At 36.4% G+C, this 20606-nt stretch overlaps 1 protein-coding gene across 1 annotated transcript in view; it reads left to right on the top strand.

The window, feature by feature from the left end:
• Positions 1–20606, top strand: part of rps6kc1 (ribosomal protein S6 kinase polypeptide 1) — a 59729-nt gene that overhangs the window by 737 nt on the left and 38386 nt on the right. The window contains exons 2-9 of the mRNA XM_007229959.4: positions 4475–4510; positions 6357–6477; positions 6915–7030; positions 11125–11218; positions 12668–12727; positions 12837–13163; positions 17971–18095; positions 19826–19918. Coding sequence (XP_007230021.3) covers positions 4475–4510; positions 6357–6477; positions 6915–7030; positions 11125–11218; positions 12668–12727; positions 12837–13163; positions 17971–18095; positions 19826–19918 — 972 coding nt within the window. The remainder of the gene's footprint in view (positions 1–4474; positions 4511–6356; positions 6478–6914; positions 7031–11124; positions 11219–12667; positions 12728–12836; positions 13164–17970; positions 18096–19825; positions 19919–20606) is intronic.

Raw genomic sequence — 20606 nt, 5'->3', positions numbered from 1 at the left:
AATGACAATACAATAATGCAGTACACACTTTTAAAGCATAATTAACTTTTAATTGTTAAGAATATTCAGTCATTGCAATAAATGTATAAGAATTTTGAAGCACAGCAGTCAGTTAATGGTGAGGTTTGCGCAGATGTCAGGAGGAATTTTGGTCCACTCTTCTCTGCAGATCATCTCTATATCATTAAGATTTTAAATATGTTGCTTGGCAATTCAGAGCGTTAGCTCCCTCCGTAGATTTTTCATGCGATTAATGTCTGGAGACTGGCTGGGCCGCTCCATGACCTAAATGTGCTTCTTTTTGAGGCACTCATTTCTTGCTTTGGCTGTATTTTGGGTCATTGTCATGCTGGAAGACCCAGCCACGACCCATTTTTAATGTCCTGGCGGAAGGAAGGAGTTTGTCACTCAGGACAACTATTGCACCAACAGTTGTCTCCTTCTCACCAAGCATCTTATGTATAGTTTTGTAGCACATTCCAGCCTTGTGCAGGTCTATGAACCTGTCCCTGACATCATTAGAAACCTGATATGTGATCTATGCAGTGTGTGTTCCAGACCTTAAAATATGTGTGTTGCACTACAGTGCTTGCTTTACCCAGCAATGAACAGCTCTGGAAAGATTGACCTGAGATTTAGCTAATTATACCAAGCTGGTCGTTTTTTTTTTGGAGAGTACACTTCTAGGTCTGTTCAGGTCATGTAAGAAAATAGCCACAGTAGAGTGTCAAAGTTTACACAAGCTGTAAACATGCATTTGTGATTAGAATGTAGATCACTGTTATCATTGCCTGCTTTGTTGTGGAGAAGCAGTGTCTCTTCCTTGGAGACGTGACCCAGTTTATCTTGCCCTTTGAGACTGGCCTGTGTTGTTGTTGAGCTCAGACGCTTTTCTTTAGTACAATGAGGTTTGTTTGATTTAGGGTGAGCTTATTACGCAATTAATCTCATATTAGGGTCACTATAAAAGTTGGTTCTTTAGATCAGTGTAAGAAACAGCTGACCTATTGTTTACCTTAAATGCCCAAAATGGAAAAAAATCTGACATTTTTTAATTTTTACCTTTAATTGCAGTATTTTGGTAAAGTAAAAAAAAACAAAAAAAAACAACAACATGTAAACATGCAAAATAAACATGTAATAAAAATTCTAATAAAATTACATATAAATTTTAATCAATCAAGGCAAATAAAATGCAACTAAATAGATTTTATATGATGGAACTGTGCTATCCTCAAAGCTGAGAAGCTTTATACCCCTCTAGTCCACGCCTGAATTTTGGCATGGTGCCAAAAGGTTTATGTTTATCTGTGTTTGTGTGAATTTTTCACGTTTGTGTCAGCAATGTGTTCAACTTCATGTAGCCAAACACATTCACATTAGTAGAAGTGTCATAACCATTTGAACGTTTAGTGTATTTTCAGTCTGGTGGGTACAAAGCTCTTGACAGGTTCTGTATGTACTTTTGATGGGAGATGGAGAGTCAGGCTAGAGTTGAATATGCATTATTTAACCAGGGATAACAGGATGATTCTGTACCAGAGACAGTTCATCATGCTCATTTCTATTGCCTGATATTGCTCTGCTGGTAACCCCCCTGGTGGTAACCGGTGACAGTGCACTTTATACTCCATATAGTTCTGCACTCACCTGCACAGATATTTAATGTTGATTTAAACATTTCTAATTTATTTCACAAGTTATAAATAATTCAGTCCAAGGCAGTAATCTGTGCTAGTCTCATTTAAAGATCTAGACGTATTCTATTTTGGGTTCAGGATTTAGATTGTATCCTGTATTCCCATCCTCCTCCACTCCCAGAATGTACAATAAAGTTTACGTGCATTTTTCTTCAGTTACTCATCAAAATACTGGGAATATTGGTTCTGCAGTCAGTTCTGCTTCTGCAGTTGCACATATATAATCCCATGATGCAGATATGTTGCTTTGATCCATAATTCAAAAGTTTCATATTTATTATAATCTATTTTTATTAGTAAGGCTGAGGAGGTATTTAAGTGCAGCTCTAATCTGCTGTATATAAAAATAATAAATGACAGTAAGTCATATCACATCACATAAAAAAATTCAAAACCCTTTAAAGATTCCAGTGAAATTAAGTCATGACTCAAATATTGTGATAATAAATTGTATTTAGGCCTGTCACAGTAATTCCATTTTCAACTCATACATTATATGGACATAACCTCAGAATTACTTTTGCTCACCTTAAAATAAACCTTTGTCTTTTTTTTACATAGCTAGGAAGGTACATGAACGTGAATAGAAATTCTGATGTCTAACATTCTTATTAGATATTTTTGCCCAATATAATTAATTCAAACGTCATTGCTCTTTTTTAACCTTACTGTTATGTTCATTGGTCAGGAACAGCATTATTAACAGAATTATTCTATAAATATTTAGTACAATGGTGTTTAATGAACAGGTAGTGGTTTGTTTAGGATAATTCATTAGTTTTTTTTTTAAACATGTTCAAACTTTTTTTTTAATGTCTCAATACTTTAATACTTGCAAATATGTAAGATAAACCAGTTTTCATATTATATGTTGATTACATTAATTTAGGCAAGCAGAAGAACTTTCATAGTAAAAAAAATACTTTGAACTTTTTTCTTCAAAACGTGTCAATTTGACCCGAAACATAACAGGAGGGTTAAGGTAGTCGTTAAATGTATTAAAATGCCACTGTTGTAAATAGGGACGCACCTATGTGGGAATTCTGGGGTGATGCCAGTATCCAATATTACACATGTATATGCTGATATTCACATTTATAATTTACATAGAGACTAGACACCTGTATGTAGAACTTTATGCAAGCAAAAAGAAATTTAGAGTTTTAATTTTTTTTTTTATTGGTTTCACTTTGATGTGGCCCAGTTTATCCAGTTTACATAGACTGTTCACAGTTTAGAAATCTCTCTTTTTTTAAAGCTCACCTTCCGCGAAAATCCGATTTTTCTTGTTTTTTGTGGAATACAGTAGGTCTCTCCGAGTTGAATGTGTACACCTGCACATTAAACTGTTTTGCAGCCCCCATTGTCTGCAGGAGCTAAGCAAAGAAATCCCCCCTCCCCCCCTCCGAAAAACGGGTGAATTTTGAATTATCTTTCTGCCTACATAGGCAGAAACTCACAGACCAGCCCACCTTGGCTCGAGAAACTCCCAGAGGCGGAGCTGAAGCGACGCAACATCACCGCTCATCAGTTAGGAGGTGGGAGGCAGTGAGCGGCAGAGCGGTGGAGGGGCGTCGCAGTGCTCCTAGCCAATCAGAGGAGAGATATTTGCATGCTGTTTGCATGTATGAATATTCATGAGCAAAGCTGGAATCCGGTCATTTTGGACACACCCCTAAAACAGTCCATTAAAAAAGAGCTATACAGAGACACCTGAGCACTTTTTTTTTTACAAAAACGGCTCACATGTCATTCATTCATACTAGAGACCACAACTAGACATTTTAAAATGAAAGAAAAAACGACGGAAGGTGACCTTTAAATTAACATGTTAAATAAAACAATATATATCTTGACAATAATAAAATAAATAAAAAAAAAGATCTTAAATCAATCATTTTTAAAGGTTTTTTTGGACAACTATAGTAGTAGCGCAACCAGCATTGCTTGGTCATGTTCTAGCATACAATAACTACATCAGCAAGTATTGGTTTGAAATATCTTCAACCAGATATTTGCATTGGCCCGATACCATCATTTTTAAAATAGAGAAAAAAGAAAAAAAAGCTATTATCGGCCGATACTGTTATAATCTCTTGATATAAAGTATGCTGTGTTATAGTTATGAATAAATAGCATTTCTTCACTAATGAAGTAAGGTTTTTGCCATAACATATCGTATATCAACATTTCTCTTAAGCATATTGAGATATATGCATAAAATTGGTTTAAGAATGGAAATAATATTGTTTTCACAGTTCTTTTTGGGACATTATATTGTCCAAAATTTTGTGTTGCTTTTTGTGACCAAGCTATAACTAGTACTGTGTTTCCTGTGGTGACTTTCACCTCTGCTTTTTATTTGTGTGTGTGTGTGTGTGTGTGTAAATCAGCACCCAGTTCAGTGATATACGTCTGTGCATCCAGGACACTGTTTGGTTCACTATGAGGCAGCGCCCTGCTCTGTCTCTGTTCAGCACTGTTTCGTCAGTGTGTATAGACCCTTCATTGTTCTTCTACAACCCCCATATTCTACACACACACACACTGTTAGTACAGCGTACAGACTTTCAGAGAGACACATGGTCAGCTAACCTAATAAGACCATGCTGTTTCATGTAGCAATATTACAAACTTTTCAATAGAGATTTCCAATAGAGACTAATGTAGCTGATTTCTCATTATGACTTACTGATAGTAGGATACAAGCAACAGAGAAACTCTGAAGAGATTTCCTGCCTAATAACTGATTTGATTTACTGCTGTTTTCACAGATCATCTCGAGGAAGAACCCAGAAGACGTGCAGGAGGTGAGAACATGTGTGATAACAGACATTACAGAGTGCAGATGAATGCAGTTATACTAATACTTAAAGGTCTGGTGTCAGATCATCAAGAAAAAAAAAATCAAAACCAAAAACGTTTTTTGCTGATAACTAATTAGTTTGCGGTGGTGTGTGGTTTGGGTTTCAACCCCTATTCAGTAACTATTTAAATAGTTTATCCAGTTTATCCAGTTTACATAGACTGTTCACAGTTTTAAAATCTCTCTCTTTTTTATTAACAGGTTAAATAAAACAATAAATGCATAGGCATTTTTGATGTACGTTACACTAATCAGCATATGTCTAAAACCTTTTCATTTTATTTTTTACACTTCTCCTTTTGCACTGTGTTTAATGTAAAAGCTGTATGGTCTGTAGAAGGGGTCTGCTCACTGCTCATATCATTTTCCACAAAGAAAAAAAAAATTAAATAATTTGAAATGAAATATAAAGGAAAAAAAATATCTTCCGCATCACTTGAAATGATGCTGTCTGTTTACAATAAAAAGTTATATAAGACCTGAGAGTTGTGATCGAGATTCGCTTATGTATTTTAGGAATAACAAGATTATACTGTATATATTATTTCCAATATGTCCATGCCCTACTTAAAGGACACTCACACACACACACTAATACACAAGAAAAGGGCCCTAATGTGGCGACTGTGATTTGAATTACAGAGTGGAGTTAGCGAGTGCTAGAGTGAACAGCCCAAACAAACACACACACACACACACACACACATTGTGGGTTGATTTGATCTGGAAGAGGAGCGATGGTCTCGTGCTGCAGCGTTTTGTTTCCCTCATGATGTAGCTCCAACACAGTGGACCAACACCAGCTGACACCAAATGACATGTCTATACAAACCATCACTGATTGGTGAAAACTTCACACTAGACCTCAAGCAGCTCTGACTGTGTGTCTCCACTCTTCCTCCAGAATCTGATCCCTTAATTTTCTAAATGAAATGTAAAATTTACTGATGATCAGTGATGGTTTGGAGAGACATGTCATCTGCTGGTGTTGATCCACTATGTTCTATCATGTCAGTGCAGTGTTTTCCTGAAAAATCTTACAGCACTTTTTTGTTCCCTTCTGCTGATTTCATTTTGGACTGTACACTGCCCATAGTGGCAAAAGTAGCAATCGGTCTTATATAATATTCTAATTTTCTGAGACACTGATTTTTGAGTTTTTATTGGCTGTGAGTCATAATCATCAACAATAAAATAAAAAAACTCTTAAAATAGATCACTCTTTTTGTGTTTGGCCCATGTTATTTATGCCATATTTGTATTTTGATAGATAATAATAATAATAATTTTAAAACCCATTTATTCCAGTAATCAAAAGTTCAGCGAAGACCCAGAGTGCTCTTTTGTGCTCAGTGTTTTTTTGTTTTTTTGTGAGCATCATAATTAGTCTTGATTAATCCATAGTTTAGTGCTGCAACTTTTGAGTAAATATTCATTAATTAACTGCAAGTTTTCCAGGTTGCCTGGGTGCCAAAATATTATGCTTGTGATTCTAAAAATGTCTTTAAATATTGTGATATATTATTTTGTACGCCATGTTGACCATTCTCTTGATAATGTTAAAATATCACTTTATTGCCAACCCCTACTGATTTGCACACAGGGAAAGAACTGGTTAGATGAATTAGTTAGATGGTTTGTTTGCACATTGCATTCTTCTCAACTCTCTTTCTCTGGCTTTCTATTTTTCTTTTTCTCTTTTGCATACTCTTTCACTCTTTCACTTTCTCTTTCTCTCTCACTCAACACTCTCTCTCTCTCTCTCTCTCTCTCTCTCTCTCTCTGTGTAGATCACAGTGTGGAAGCGATACAGTGATTTTAAGAAGCTGCACAAAGATCTCTGGCAGATTCACCGAAATCTCTATAGGCAGTCTGAGCTTTTCCCTCCGTTCGCCAAGGCCAAAGTCTTTGGTAAGCTGTGTGTGCGTGCATATATACTGTATATGTGTGTGTGAACAGGAAGGCTGGAGTGGGAGGAGCTGTGTTTTTTGCTTGTTGGTTGTTTTGTCAGATCTTGTTTTAAATCTGAAGAGATGCCAGAGCCAAACTCACATTTCACACCATTACGCTAATTAATACATTTATGATCTAGGCCATGTTAATAAGAGCTGTTAGGTTGCCAAATACTTTAAGATTTCTTCATCTTTTATCCTAAGTTTTGTACTTTTACGACAGCTATAAAGCATTCCTTCAATGAGTTTAGTCTTTATTGGCTGTTTTTCACTCTGCCCAGCTACAAACGTCTCCACAGAGCTTGATCTCATTACAGGAAAAGCCCTTAACTGTGTTTGAAAGAAGCCCACGTATGAATGGTGTCTGTGTGCTTGGGTGGGTGGGTGCGTTTGCAGGCCGGTTTGATGAGTCTGTGATTGAGGAGAGGAGGCAGTGTTCAGAGGACTTGTTGCAGTTCAGCGCGAACATTCCAGCTCTCTACGGCAGCCAGCATATACAGGACTTCTTTAAGGTATATATACACACAAACACACACAGGTTTCTTTGTTATTGTTTTGCACAATGGCTCATGTATGCTATGACGAGTGTTGCTGTCCTACAAAACTTTCTATCTCTGTTTTTTCTGTTTCCGTTTTCATTTTTTGACATGATCTGGATCTCGGCGATTGTCCATTACATTGTATCAACCTTTAATCGTGAACGGACCCATAGACATGTTTCAAAATTAAGTTGGAAGTTTTTCCTTCTCCTGTCAACCAACAATATATATACAGCTCTTGACAAAATAAGAGACTTAAAAATTATGTGTTTCTTTGATTTTACCAAATTAAAAACCTCCGGAAAATAATCAAAAGGAAGATGGATGATCACAAGCCATCAAACTGCTTGAATTTTTGCTCCAGGAGTGACATAAAGTTATCCAAAAGCAGTGTGTAAGACTGGTGGAGGAGAACATGCCAAGATGCATGAAAACTGTGATTAAAAACCAGGGTTATTCCACTGAATATTGATTTCTGATCTCTTAAAACGTTACGAATATGAACTTGTTTTCTTTGCATTATTTGAGGTCTGCATAAGCTCTAAATATGTTTTGTTATTTCAGACATTTCTTATTTTCTGCAAATAAATGCTCTAAATGACCATAATTTCATTTGGAAAAAATGTTGTCTGTAGTTTATAGAATAAAACAACCAAGTTCATTTTACTCAAACATTTACCTATAAATAGCAAAATCAGAGAAACTGATTCACAATTTTGTCTAGAGCTGTATATATAAGTACCACTTTGTATAGTATGAAAAATATGTGCATTGTAAATCCTCACTGTCAATCATAAACCTTCCTAAAGCCTGTTTCTTAAAAAAAAAAAAAAACGTTTATTTTAAAGTTATGTATCATTTCAATTGGACCAGACGTCATGAAATTTTAACAAAATGTAAAGTATAATAACTGTTAATAACTAATAATAACTGATAATAACTGCTAGTCTACAAGTGGAAAAGAGCAAAAATGGAGAAATTAAGTTTTTGGTTCACAACTACAATAAGCATGTACCTAAATGTAACAAACTGTAGGTGTGAAAATGCGCTTTGGTATCAGTCCGTGCCGTTTTAGGTGTCCCACTGATATCATCAAATAGTTGCATTCTTCTTTTGTGAGGCTTCTTCAAAGCTTCTTCAGTTGTTGTTGTTTGTTTTGGGGGTTTCTTCCTTCAGTCTAAATTCTCGTAGTTTATCCTCTGATAAAGACCTTTGTTTTGGGTGCGTGATGAAGTTCCTCTTGATTAGATTTGCATTTATCTGTGAACTTCTGTACTCATTCTGCTGATGCCAGAACATTTTTTCTGTTTATAAGCAACTTCTAGCCTATGTTTCCAATACTTTCTGCTGATAAGTGGTTTGTATGTTGTGGTGTGGGCTTCCATATTTCTGCTCTCAAGGTTTTTGTCTATACTACACTCCTGGTTAAACATGTGCAGTGTTAAAAGTATACGTTTCTTAGGAAACCATTGGAGATTCTTCAATTTGAAAGTTTAAGAAAAATGCTTCCTGAAGGTTCTTCAAAGCACCTTTATAGGTTCCTCCACAGTTTTAAATGAAAGAAATTTACACAGAATCCAGTCATTTTAATAGTGTACAGTATTTAAATTGTTTTCTCCACAATTTCTCACAGTGTTTCTAATACACTGCTGCTTTAAGTCATGCACAACTAATGTTGGTTTATCCTTTTTTATTAACTAACACTGTATTCAAATGTGAAACCCTGTTTAAAGATTAAAGATTAAAGACTCATTTATACTCTCTTCACTCCCTTGTATGTTCTTCACACTGGTATGCATGCTAAGCAATACATCCAGTAGAGGGCAGTTAAGAGTCAGATAACAACATGACTACACCGTGTCAACAATAAACAAACCTGGTGACAGGTTGTGTTCATGTGCTTATGTACTATTAACAAATGTATTAATATCGATAACAATAACAATAATCACAGTACAGAGTCAGTGTTTGCGTAGTCAGTTAATTGGTAAAATTGAATTCAAATGCAAGTTGGTCCAAAAGTCCATTTGCATTAATTATTCCCAACATAATCTCATTTTTCTAAATCCACTTTTGAAAATCAGGAGTTTTTGGGTTCTTCCACGTATGCAATTTTATCCTTATTCTAACTTTTAGTTATTTAGCTTGCTGGCTTTTTCTCATATTGTGACTTTAAAAAGTCAGGCTAAGGCCTGAGGCGTTTCACAAGCTGAATCAATAGGAACTGTCAGCTGAATCATGTTTTTACGCTTTATGCATTCTCTGCACAGCACTCATCCAACATGAGCTCTTCCAGACTGTCAAAAGAAAGTAACTCATGTCCACAATGCAGGAAAAGCTTTAAGAAGATAGCCAGCAAGTCTCAGCTTGAGGTTTCCACAGTGCAGAATGATTTTAATCCTAATGCAGGCTGCATTAGGTTCACAAAATTTAACATTTCAAAAGTTAAAGAAGTGCAATGAGAAGGCAAGTTCTGTGAGTCGATCTGGTTAAAATAGAGCTTTTTGGCCACAATCAGCAAAAATTCATTTAGATATTAAACAAAGAGACTCTGCTCAGACTCAAATGGGAACTTTTAAAATGGTACAGTCCAAAAGCCTCATAGAAAAGTGGTTTCCAAACAAGCTGTATATCTGAGATGACTCAAGATATCTATGTGTTAAAGATGAGTGTGGAAAAATGTCAGATTCAGTCATTTTTTGACTAAAATAATTTGTCTGAAAATGGAAGAAAAGCAAGTGATAATAAAAGTGAAAAGGCTGAATCATTTCTAACAAACTGTATTGTGCTCTTTTGGTATGATTTGTGGGGATGGCAAAAGTAATGACAACCTGCAACAATTTTTTTTTTATGTTTGACCTTTGTCTGAATATTTCATTTTATGTAGTTTATGTTAGTTTAGGTTTTTTTTTTTTCAAAAATGAGCAAAAAAGAGGATTTGTTAAGTCTAATTTTTGTCAAACTTTTGCAAGGGCAAAGGGCAAAAGGCCCTTTTGCACAGACCACAATGATGATTATAATTATTTGTATTACATGGAAGACATAGAGGCACTTCTTACTCTAAATTATAAGATGACAATAATGTGTGTGTTTTATTGTCTTCTAAGGCTTTAGTAAAAACTGAATTAAACCTGACCCCAGATCTTGTCTTATCGTATCGTATACAATAATATTGCCAAAATTTGACACAATAAAAAAAAAACTCCCTATCGGGCTATTGCAATATTATTTTCTTTATTCTTTTTTTTTTTTTTATTTGTTTTGCTGTTTTCTGTGTTTTTTAATTTTTAATTATTTGTTTGCAGTTTACATTTCATTTTACCCTATATTTTTCTTTTATTTTTTTATTTTGTAACACTATTATCTATTTGCAAAAGTCAGGGTCCTGGTAAGTTACTGTTAATGAAATAGACAAACATTTAAACTTTTTTTTTTTTTTTTTGTTAAAGTAGTATATTCTTGAAATTAACTTTGAAAACGTTGTCAAATTTGTCATATTGCAAGAATATTGTTTTTTACAAAAATATCCGGAAATATTGTGATATTACTTTAGCGCCATATCGTCCACCCCTACACTGATCTTTAACTTAGTGACTAAAATAAAATGACTTCAGAGTTGCTTCTAAAGGAGTATCTCTGGTCTTACTAAGAACTCAGGACTTTTTTTTCTGAAAATATACCAGAACATACACACACACACACACACAAACACATACACACACACAGTGTGAGTTTGTTCTGCTCACAGACTGCTTATGCAAGACTCATTTGTTCCAACCCAAACACCCCAAGCACTTCTTTAAGAAACACTCAGATATAATATACACTCAGAGTCAGCAGGCTTCTTTATAGGTACACGCGCATGGTCTCTCTCGCCGCTTCTCTCTCGCGCACACACACACACATAAGGGCACACACACTGACTCTGTCACTTCCTGCATTCCAGTTTCTATTGCTGTCACTGTTCTGCTGGTTTTGTGTTCTCTGTTTAAACTCACTGTGTTCTCAGCAGCACTGACTGAGATAAATTCTTGTTCTGTTTTTGTTTGTTTGTTGGTTTTGTTTAGGACGGAGAGGTGCAGGACGGCTCCGATCTTATTGGGCCGGCAGAACCCTTCTCTGACTTCTTGGCCGACAGCCTATCAGACAGCAGCTCTGACGGTGTGTGTTTGTGTCAGGTTTTAATATGCTGATGTGGTGCTAAACTTTGCTGGTCATATATTAGTAATTTTTTGGGGGGTTTATTCTTTTGGTTTTTGGGCGCTGCAGCCAAAAATTTAATTGACCAGCAGAGGGCAACCCCATACCATGCCCAGCTCATCTTACACTCATCATCATATTTTCTGCTGGAGAAAATATTCAATTTTCAATTTTCTGACATAATAACTATTAAAAAACATTCATAAAATGTAGATTTGTATTGTAAACTAAGTGTATTATAACTAGGGAACTGTTGCTATATTGGTAAGGCTATGTATTGTGGTATTTAAAAAAAGAAGACCATATATCCAAATATAGACTGATGTGTCAGTTTGTATTTTTGTCTATGTTTAGTGCATGGTTAGATCATGTATTCATGTGTAGGGCTGGGTATAGTTACAAGATAAATTTGTTATCGATACCGATACCCAAACGATACTTTTTTCAATACCTTTTTTAGAAATTGTAACCAAAAAATACGAAAAGCGATATTTATTATCACACAGTGCATAATATTAAGATATTTAAGAAATATCAGAATTAGATTGGAAAAATTAAATTATATTCATATTAGTGGTGTTATAATTATGATTCACGTTTTTAAATGCTGGTAATCCCATATAGTTTTTGAAAGGGGGACAGTAATAATAGTGTAGTGTAGTGCTGTCGGGTGGTATTTATTAGCGCTAAGCACTGCTAACTATCCCTAGAGCTGCTGCTAACTATTGCTAGCGCTGCTGCTAATCGCTCTGTGGAAAATATTGGAAATCTAAGCTTACAGTAAATAAACAGAAGCACTTCACTCACCCAAATAAACAGTTTTCATGAAAGAAATCTGTGTAGATTACCATTCAGTGCTCATTTGACGTTGAAAGATTTATTTATTTTATTTTTTTTTAAAGAATTACAATTTGTTTACTTAGCCACCCCCAGCGGAGAGACCTGCTGAATTTGAGAAAAATGTTGACACCGCTGTTCCTTACTAGTGTCCCTTAAAATGCGCCTTAAAATCCGAAAATAGATTATTGATAGTGCCCCTTATAATCCGATGCGCCTTAAATAAAATCCATAAAATACGATAATCAACACTACAGGGAGAGCTTTCCTGGATCTACTACTTTTATTATATTTATAAAAAATCACCTGGTTTCAGTAGATTGAAGTCCTGGTCCTACTATATTCGTATTGTGCATATATAAACATATATATTTTGACTATAACACATTTGATCCAAGTAATCAGCTAATAATAAAACTCCATATCGCTCCAGAACCAGGGATTGTATAAATCTTGTATAACTCCATGCTCAGTACCATCACGTTTGCGTGTTTTTGCACTTGTGCTGTTTGATCTTTGGCCATTTTTTTTGCTTTCTTATACTCTTTTTTTCCCACTTTGTCTTCTGTGCAGTTCATAAGGACATTGGTGGAGTGGACGATTTGACCGTTACCAGTCAGTCAGAATATGGAGGTTGGTGGGCTTTCACGTTGTACAGAATAGAGACACACAGTATCATATTTACTTCAGTGCTAGTGCTAAAGCTGCTCTTAAATTTTGTTTAATTTGTTTAATTTCTCAGGTCCGTCCAGTGACAGTGATTTGATTTCCCTGCTGGTCGATGGAGACTCCCTAGCCGAGCTGGACGATGGAATGGCCTCAGGTCGCAGTTCCCCAAACCTCACAGCAGGTGGCAGCAGGAGGGACGTATCCCCCAGCAGGCCGGAGCTAGAGCCCAGTCGGGTCAGCAAGGCGGCGCTGTTTCCCTCCAGCCTTTGCAAGAAGGACTACCTAGAAAAGGCCAGCGAGCAGATTGGATTGGCTGTCCAGAAAGAGGTGGAGCAGGACTTCGCAGCTGCATTTTCCTACTACCGCAGTGGAGTGGATTTACTACTACAAGGAGTCCAAGGTATACACACACAGATTTCATTCTTTCTCAGGAAGTGCGGTTATATAGTATAGTACTAGTATGTATTAATACTTTACGGTATATAAGTACTAGTATAGAAAGAATCCCCAAAAATAACAACAAAAAATATAAACCCAGGATTCCTTCTATTTTATTTGGTCAGACACTTGAACAAGTACAAATGGTAGCTTTTAGTTTGTTTATACACACACACACACACACACATGCATACACACACAAATGCAGACACATCAGCTTCATCCAGTCCACCATAACTTCATCAGTTTAACACTTTCAGAGCTGAATTATGTGTCATGTTGAAAAATAAATAAATAAATAAAAATAAATGCTGTTTTCTAATATAGAATCTAATATTTTAATAATTGATGTATATTAACATTAAATCCAATTAACAAAAATAAGTAGCTGTTTGTTTTTGTCTATGTCTATTGGACTGGAAGCCTGTGCTTAACATTTTTATTTTAGATTTGATATTGACCTTTTTGTTCACAAGCCATCCCTAAACACTAAAGTAAACATGCAAAAAAAGTGTTCTAAATTACATACAATTATTAAAAATGAGCTCTTCTAATTTGCCTTTTTGGCTCTAGTGCTGTCTTTTATTTCAATGTCTATTCTGTCTATTCTGATTAAAATCATGTTTGAATTAGTGTTACGTGCAGCAAACCATTTGAAAAGTAATATCGGGAAAATACCTGTGCATTCTCAGTCATTTCAAATCCCAAAGTGAGAGCAGTGAGAATAAAGTGAGAGCAGTTAAAGAATAGAGAGAGATAAAAACTCTCTCTCTCAGTATGTTTCACTCACTGTAGGTGTGACAGAAAGAGAGGAAGACAAGAAAGATGAGGGGCAGGGAAAAAAAGAGACTAATTGTCATATTAAAGCTCCTGAATCACTACATTTCCCACAATATCACACAAATCCAGCCAATCATGGTTTCCGCGTGACAAGCACTTCATGGCATGAATTATGAACTGCCCTCAATTGTGTTTCTATACATGTGTCTAATGTAAAACATGGAGTATCTGATTCCACAGCCTAACAGTGTAACTACCTACAGTGGCAGGCAAGCATTTTAACAACCCTGTTGCTGTAAAAAAACAATGTAGGTTGTTAGACTGTGAGGGCCATAACTAAACCTTTCACATTTGCTTCTGGAGGTAGTTCAGTGTTCATTTGGAGAAATGTTTAAGATCACTATCCTGCTGTAGAAGATACTCTCTCTTTTTGTCTTCAGCTTTTTTGTTTTACAGATGTTGTGATGTTTTGTTCCGGAATTTGCTGACCGAAAATGGCATTTTTAGTGTTCGGCTGATAGAAATAAAGGGCCTAAATAATTTATACCAAAAAAATCACTCGTTTAAGTCATATTGCTGAATAATAAAATAATAAAATCCTCTTATAATAGGGTTTGTTTTGTGGCAGATTGAAACATGTAATGTGTTTTGTTGGTATGTCTGCTGCAATATTAAAACTCTCTATGGCGTAGTGTTGCCCTCAGGCAACAAAACCAATTTTTTAGTTATTATATCATACCATACTATACCTTATTTATTAATTAATTAATTAATTAATTAATTAATTTACTTATTATTTACTTACTTACGTACTTAAAAAGTTATCTTTAATATACAGTAATGTGAAAAAGTGTGTGTTTGTCACTCCTAAATGTTTTAGATCATCAAACTAATTTTAAATATTAGTCAAAGACAACACAAGTAAACACAAAATGCAGTTTTAAAAGGTTTTTATTATTATGTATCAGCAATAAGCATATTAAAGATGTTATCAGTATTTAAATCAATAAATACTGTGTATCGTAAAAAAGGTTTTTAAATATTGTGATGTAATATTTTGATAAGTGCGTGATTGCATACACCAAGGGGGTAGTGGCTTTTATAGTGCTTATATATCATTCAAAATTGTATTTTATCGACTGATATTAAGGAACTTATTTTGATATATGTCGTTTTTTGCCATGTCATCCAGCCCAACCTAGTGCAAGTTTCCTTAAACGCTATATCTTTAACTTTATGTCTTTTGGGGATCTGATCATCTTCCACTTATTTTTTCCACTATTCACTATTCACAGTAACACACATGTAGATTTTTGCATGCTGCTGTTTGTGTGTTTGGTTATTATACTGTATGTATGTGTGGCTTAGGGAGAGAATGAATTTAAGCTGGATCTTTTCTGGAAGTTAATTTACCGTTTGTGCCGAGAAGTCATTAGCTAATGAACGGCTTTGTGGTGTCATTAGGATGGCGCTATAGCTGCCATTTGAACCTTGCCTGATGGCTTCTTTGGCACAGACACGCGCACGCAAACCTTATTGTTCTTAAACCAGTGCCACGCTGTGTTTACCTGGCGCCGTCTGAATGCTTTGGCTTGTTTATTTGTGCGTGTTTACTCGTTAATGTGTTTGTGTTTGTTTACGGGGCGCGACAGCTCCTGGTGAGAGCAGGTGAGCGAGAGTGGAGTTATTAGAGATGATAAAGCAGCCGAAGGCCTCCGTCGCCGCGCAGCTAAACCCTGCAGGGCTGCTTTTGTGAATGGCTTCAGCCGGAGCTTTTAGTACCTGCCAGGCCTCTTTAGCTCTGTGTGTCGCGTGAATAAGAGACAACGGCGGGAGAAATGGAGGAAGTGTGTTATGGCTTTTTGCTGGCTGCCATCCATCCCCCGGTGTTTTGAGTGTGCCGTCATTGCTGGAATCGGTGTTGATTTGAGAATCCTTTAAAGCTGTAGGTTGTCCTCAAGTAATTTTTTCACTACTATTTTTTCCTCCATTATACGTAGCTGGTCACTGACCCTTCTCTTTTTCAGGATGTGTTCACAGTTTGCTTAGTTAATTTCACACAGGAGGAAAATGTAGCTGATATGAACTGAATGTTTTTACCATTTCCAAATATTCTCAATAGCCTCATTTATCAAATCCCATTGTTTTATTGTCACATCACAGTAACACAGGTGTACAGAAAACAGGAGACTGAAAAGCTCTCTCTCTCACAGTAGCAAAAACACAATAAACATATTGTAATTTCTGCACTATAAAGTGCATTGAAATCCTTTTATTTTCCCAAAAATCATCAGTGCACCTTTAAACCCTCCTGTTATATTTTCCGGGTCAATTTGACCTGTTTTGAAGTTTGAAGATCTAGGAAAAATAGCTAAAAGTATTATTTCTCAGTGTGAAACTTTCTCTGCTTGCCTCAATTAGTCTAGTCAACATGTAATATGTTATAAAATGCTTCATTTCACATATTTGCAACCACCCCCTGTAAAAAATAAAACTAAAACATAGTTGTAATGTTATGATTTAATGCTATGTAAAACTATTGTTTTATATGTTGGTCTTTTAAAAAGTGATAAAGTAGTGAAACATTTAAAAAGTTTAAACATGTATTTTTTTTCATGAAAAACGAGTGAATTATTCTAATAGAACCATTACCTGTTAGAGTTAAGCAACACTATTGCACTAAATATTTATAAAATAATTAGCATTGGAGTTAGTAAAAAAAACACTGCTTGATAGGACTTTTTGGGGGGTTTTAGAAATCTAGGGGGGTTAATCTGTTGCTCCTTATGTATGAATTCTACCAGTCAGGTTGTAAGGAGCAGCAAATCCACTCTGCTGAAGTGCAGCGTTATACAGGAGTTTCAGTTTAGTTCTTCAGCAGTATTAGCATTAGCCGCTAACCGTGCTAAGCACTAGCTCTTTTGCTGTTCAGAGGTGAGTATATCAGACTGTAGCCTGCTGCCAACCCCAGCTAGCACTGCTGGAATATTAGCATTAGCCGCTAATATAGTAGCTAACTTTTTTGTTGTTCAGAGTTGAGTATATCAGACTGTAGTCTGCGTGTTTACCATGTTAAAAAGGGCTACATGGGATGAACCGCTAGCTGATAACGCCCTGGCTTACCAGAACACTCAGAGTTCCTCAGTGTAGCTCTGTCTGGCGGCACTAGCCGCTAACCGCAGCTAGTGCTGGCAGTTAGCTGCTAATGCCTTTAATAAAATAGTTTGGAGATCAAAGCTTACTATAAATAAGTGGAAATGCTTTACTCACCCAAATAAACAGTTTTTAGGAGAGGAATCTGTGTAGATTAACATCCAGCACTCATTTCACTCATTTTTTTTAGAATTACAGTTTTGTTTATTTAACTTAGCCTAGCCTTACATAAGTTACCCACCACTTCAACAAACTATTAAAATTAATGCATCAGTGTGCTTCTGCCACAATTCCTGCTATTCCACATATATTACTCTGCAATAAAGGCCAGATTTGTGAAGAGCACGACTTTTTATAGTTGTCCTGTCGACAGATTCTTCCACCTGAGCTGTGGATTTCTGCAGCTGCTCCAGAGTGACCATGGTCCTCTTGGCTGCTTCTCTTTCTAGTGCTCTCCTTGCTTGAATATTCATTTTAAAAACAGCATGTCTGGGAGGTCCTGGGACCTTTTTCTGGCTGTATTTTTTTTTACTCTTTACCTGAGCAATAGTGGAGTTGCTAATGATGCTTATACAAGATTTATTGCAAATATACAAACTAAGTTATCATCTGCTCATTCACAAAATGTTTAAAGAAAGAAACACAGACAAAAGAGTGTAACAGAATCCACTCAAAAAATAGAGATTGCACCAAAATGTGCATTTTAAAAGTACTTTTTAGCATGCTTTGTGCTATTACACATTCTCACCAAACACTTCCAGACTGTCACTTGTGATGTGTTGAATTGGTGATACACTTTCTTAACACAGTCGTGCTTGTGTGTGTGTGTATGTCAGGTGAGGCGAGTCCGAGCCGGAGAGAGGCTGTGAAGAAGAAGACTGCCGAGTATCTGATGCGCGCTGAGCTCATCTCCAGCACGCACCTCAAAGACAGCATGGGCCAGAACTCCACTCAGAACCGGGTGAGTCCAGCAGATAACACAGCTGGTCATTCACTGACCAGTGTACCGTGACTTGCAAAAGTATTCATACCCCTTGATTTTTTTTACATTTTGTCACCTTACACCCACAAACATAAACATGTATTTTATTGTGATTTTAAGTGATAGACCGACACAAAATAGCAAATATTTGTGAAGTGGAACGAAAAATTATACAAAAAAAATATATAAAAAAATTTGTTAAAATAAAAATCTGAAAAGTGTGACGTGCTAAAGTATTCATCCCCCCCTATATCAATACTTCATAGAGCCACCTTTCACTGCAATTACAGCTGCAAGTCTTTTAGGGTATATCTCTACCAGCTTTGCACATCCGGAGACTCAGATTTTTTGCTCATTCTTCTTTACAAAACAGCTCAAGCTCAGTCAGGTGGGAACAGCAGTTTTCATGTCTTGCCACAGAAGCTCATTGGTATTTAGGTCAGGACTTTGACTGGGCCATTCTAACACATGAATATTCTTTGATTTAAACCATTCCAGTGTATTAGGGTTTTTTTTTTTTAAGGGTTGTTGTCTTGAATCTTCTTCCCAGTCTCATGTCTTTTGCAGCTTCCACCAAGTTATCTCTGCAGGATTGCCCTGTATTTAGCTCCATCCATCTTCCCATTAACTCTGACCAGCTTCTCTGTCCCTGCTGAAGAAAAGCATCCCCACAGCATGATGCTGCCACCACCATGTTTCACTTTGGGGATGGTGTGTTCAGGGTGATGAGCAGTGATACTTTTCCATCAGGCATAGCACTTTATATTTAGGCTAAAAAGTTCAACTTTGGTCTCATCTGACCACAGAACCTTCTTCCACATGTTTGCTGTACAAACAGCACTTCTTATGTCTTTCTTTCAACATTGGGTTTCTTCTTGCCACTCTTCCATAAACGCCAGATTTGTGAAGAGCATGACTTATTGTTGCCCTGTCGACAGATTCTTCCACATGATCTGTGGATTTCTGCAGCTCCTTCAGAGTGACCATGGGCCTCTTGGCTGCTTCTCTTACTAGTGCTCTTCTTGCTCGATCTGTCAGTTTGAGTTGACGGCCATGACTTGTTAGGTTTGCAGTTGTAGAATACTTTTCCCATTTTTTGGATGATGAATTAGAGTGTTAGAGTGCTGCTTGGGAAGCTTGGGATATGTTGAGACTAAATTACACACATTTGGACTCTATTAACATATTCAGTGACTTTTGAAGACTGTTGACTGCACTGGATTTTATTTAGGGGGTTCAGAGTGAATACTTTTGCACATCACACTTTTCAGATTTTTATTATAATTAATTTCACTTCACAATTATGTGCTTCTTTGTGTTGGTTTATCACTTAAAATCTATAAAATACAATTGTGGTTGTAAGGTGAAAAAATGTGAAATATAATCATTACTTAATGGTGATTAGCTTTTTTTAAAACACCTATGATCCCTTTGCCACTTTCTTAGTTTTCTGTCCTTTTCTTTTTTGTCTGGTATCTCTTTTTCCTCTTGGATCTCTTACTCTCTTGTTCATCTCTCTCCCTGTTGTATCCTTCTCTCTCTCTCTCTCTCTCTCTCTCTCTATCTTATGTTTATCTCTTTAAATTGTATCTCTAATATCTCTTTTATCTGTCTATTATGTACTGTCTCTTGTTTTACCTTGTGTCTCTCCTGTGTCTGTGTCTTATATCTTCTTCTCTCTCTTTTATCTCTCTCTTTCATATCTGTAGGCGCTGGCCGCTCAGTGTTGTAAGGGATCGTGGGGTCAGCAGACTCAGGCTGATGAACTTTCCAACTACAGAGTACTAGGGGTCATCGACAAGGTGAGAAGGTCTAATGTGAAATGGTACTTTGTTTTTATTATTTATGTGATAAAAGGGTTTTCTCTCTCTCTCTCTCTCCCTCTCTCCCTCTCTGTCTCTCCCCCTCTCTCTCTCCCTCTCCCTCTCTCTCCCTCTCCCTCTCTCCCTCTCTCTCCCTCTCCCTCTCTCCCTCTCTCTGTCTCTCTCTCTCTGCTCTCTCTGTCTCCCTCTCTCTCTCTCTCTCTCTCTCTCTCTCTCTCTCTCTGTCTGTGCCTGTGTGTACGCTCTGCTCCATTCTGTTCCATTCATATCCATTTAGGCAGCACCTGTTCAGGTTTCTCAAGGGGCATTTATACACACACACACACACACACACACACACTCACACTCACACACACACCGAGAATAGAGATAACTGATGGGGTTGATAAAGACGTCAGTTGTGTGTTTCTGTTCTGCATTAAATTATCTATGTCTCTTCAGCTGTAATTTTATATTTCTTGATATACTTTTTAAAATCTTGTGTAACTTTTAAATTTGACCCTGCGTTATAAACATTTTTGAATACATGTCTGTAAGCCACTTGTAGCATTGTTATGATTTCTAATTCTGTACATTACATCAGAGGTTTAAGAGCTAAAGGCCATCTAATGCTTCATCATTTTAGTCAGCTTCATTTGTACACCTCTAGGAATTTCCTGCAAGAAAG

The sequence above is a fragment of the Astyanax mexicanus genome, chromosome 1 (assembly GCF_023375975.1).
Source record: "Astyanax mexicanus isolate ESR-SI-001 chromosome 1, AstMex3_surface, whole genome shotgun sequence".
In the NCBI taxonomy this organism is placed as follows: Eukaryota; Metazoa; Chordata; class Actinopteri; order Characiformes; family Acestrorhamphidae; genus Astyanax; species Astyanax mexicanus.
This window is presented reverse-complemented; position numbering and strand designations above follow the sequence as displayed.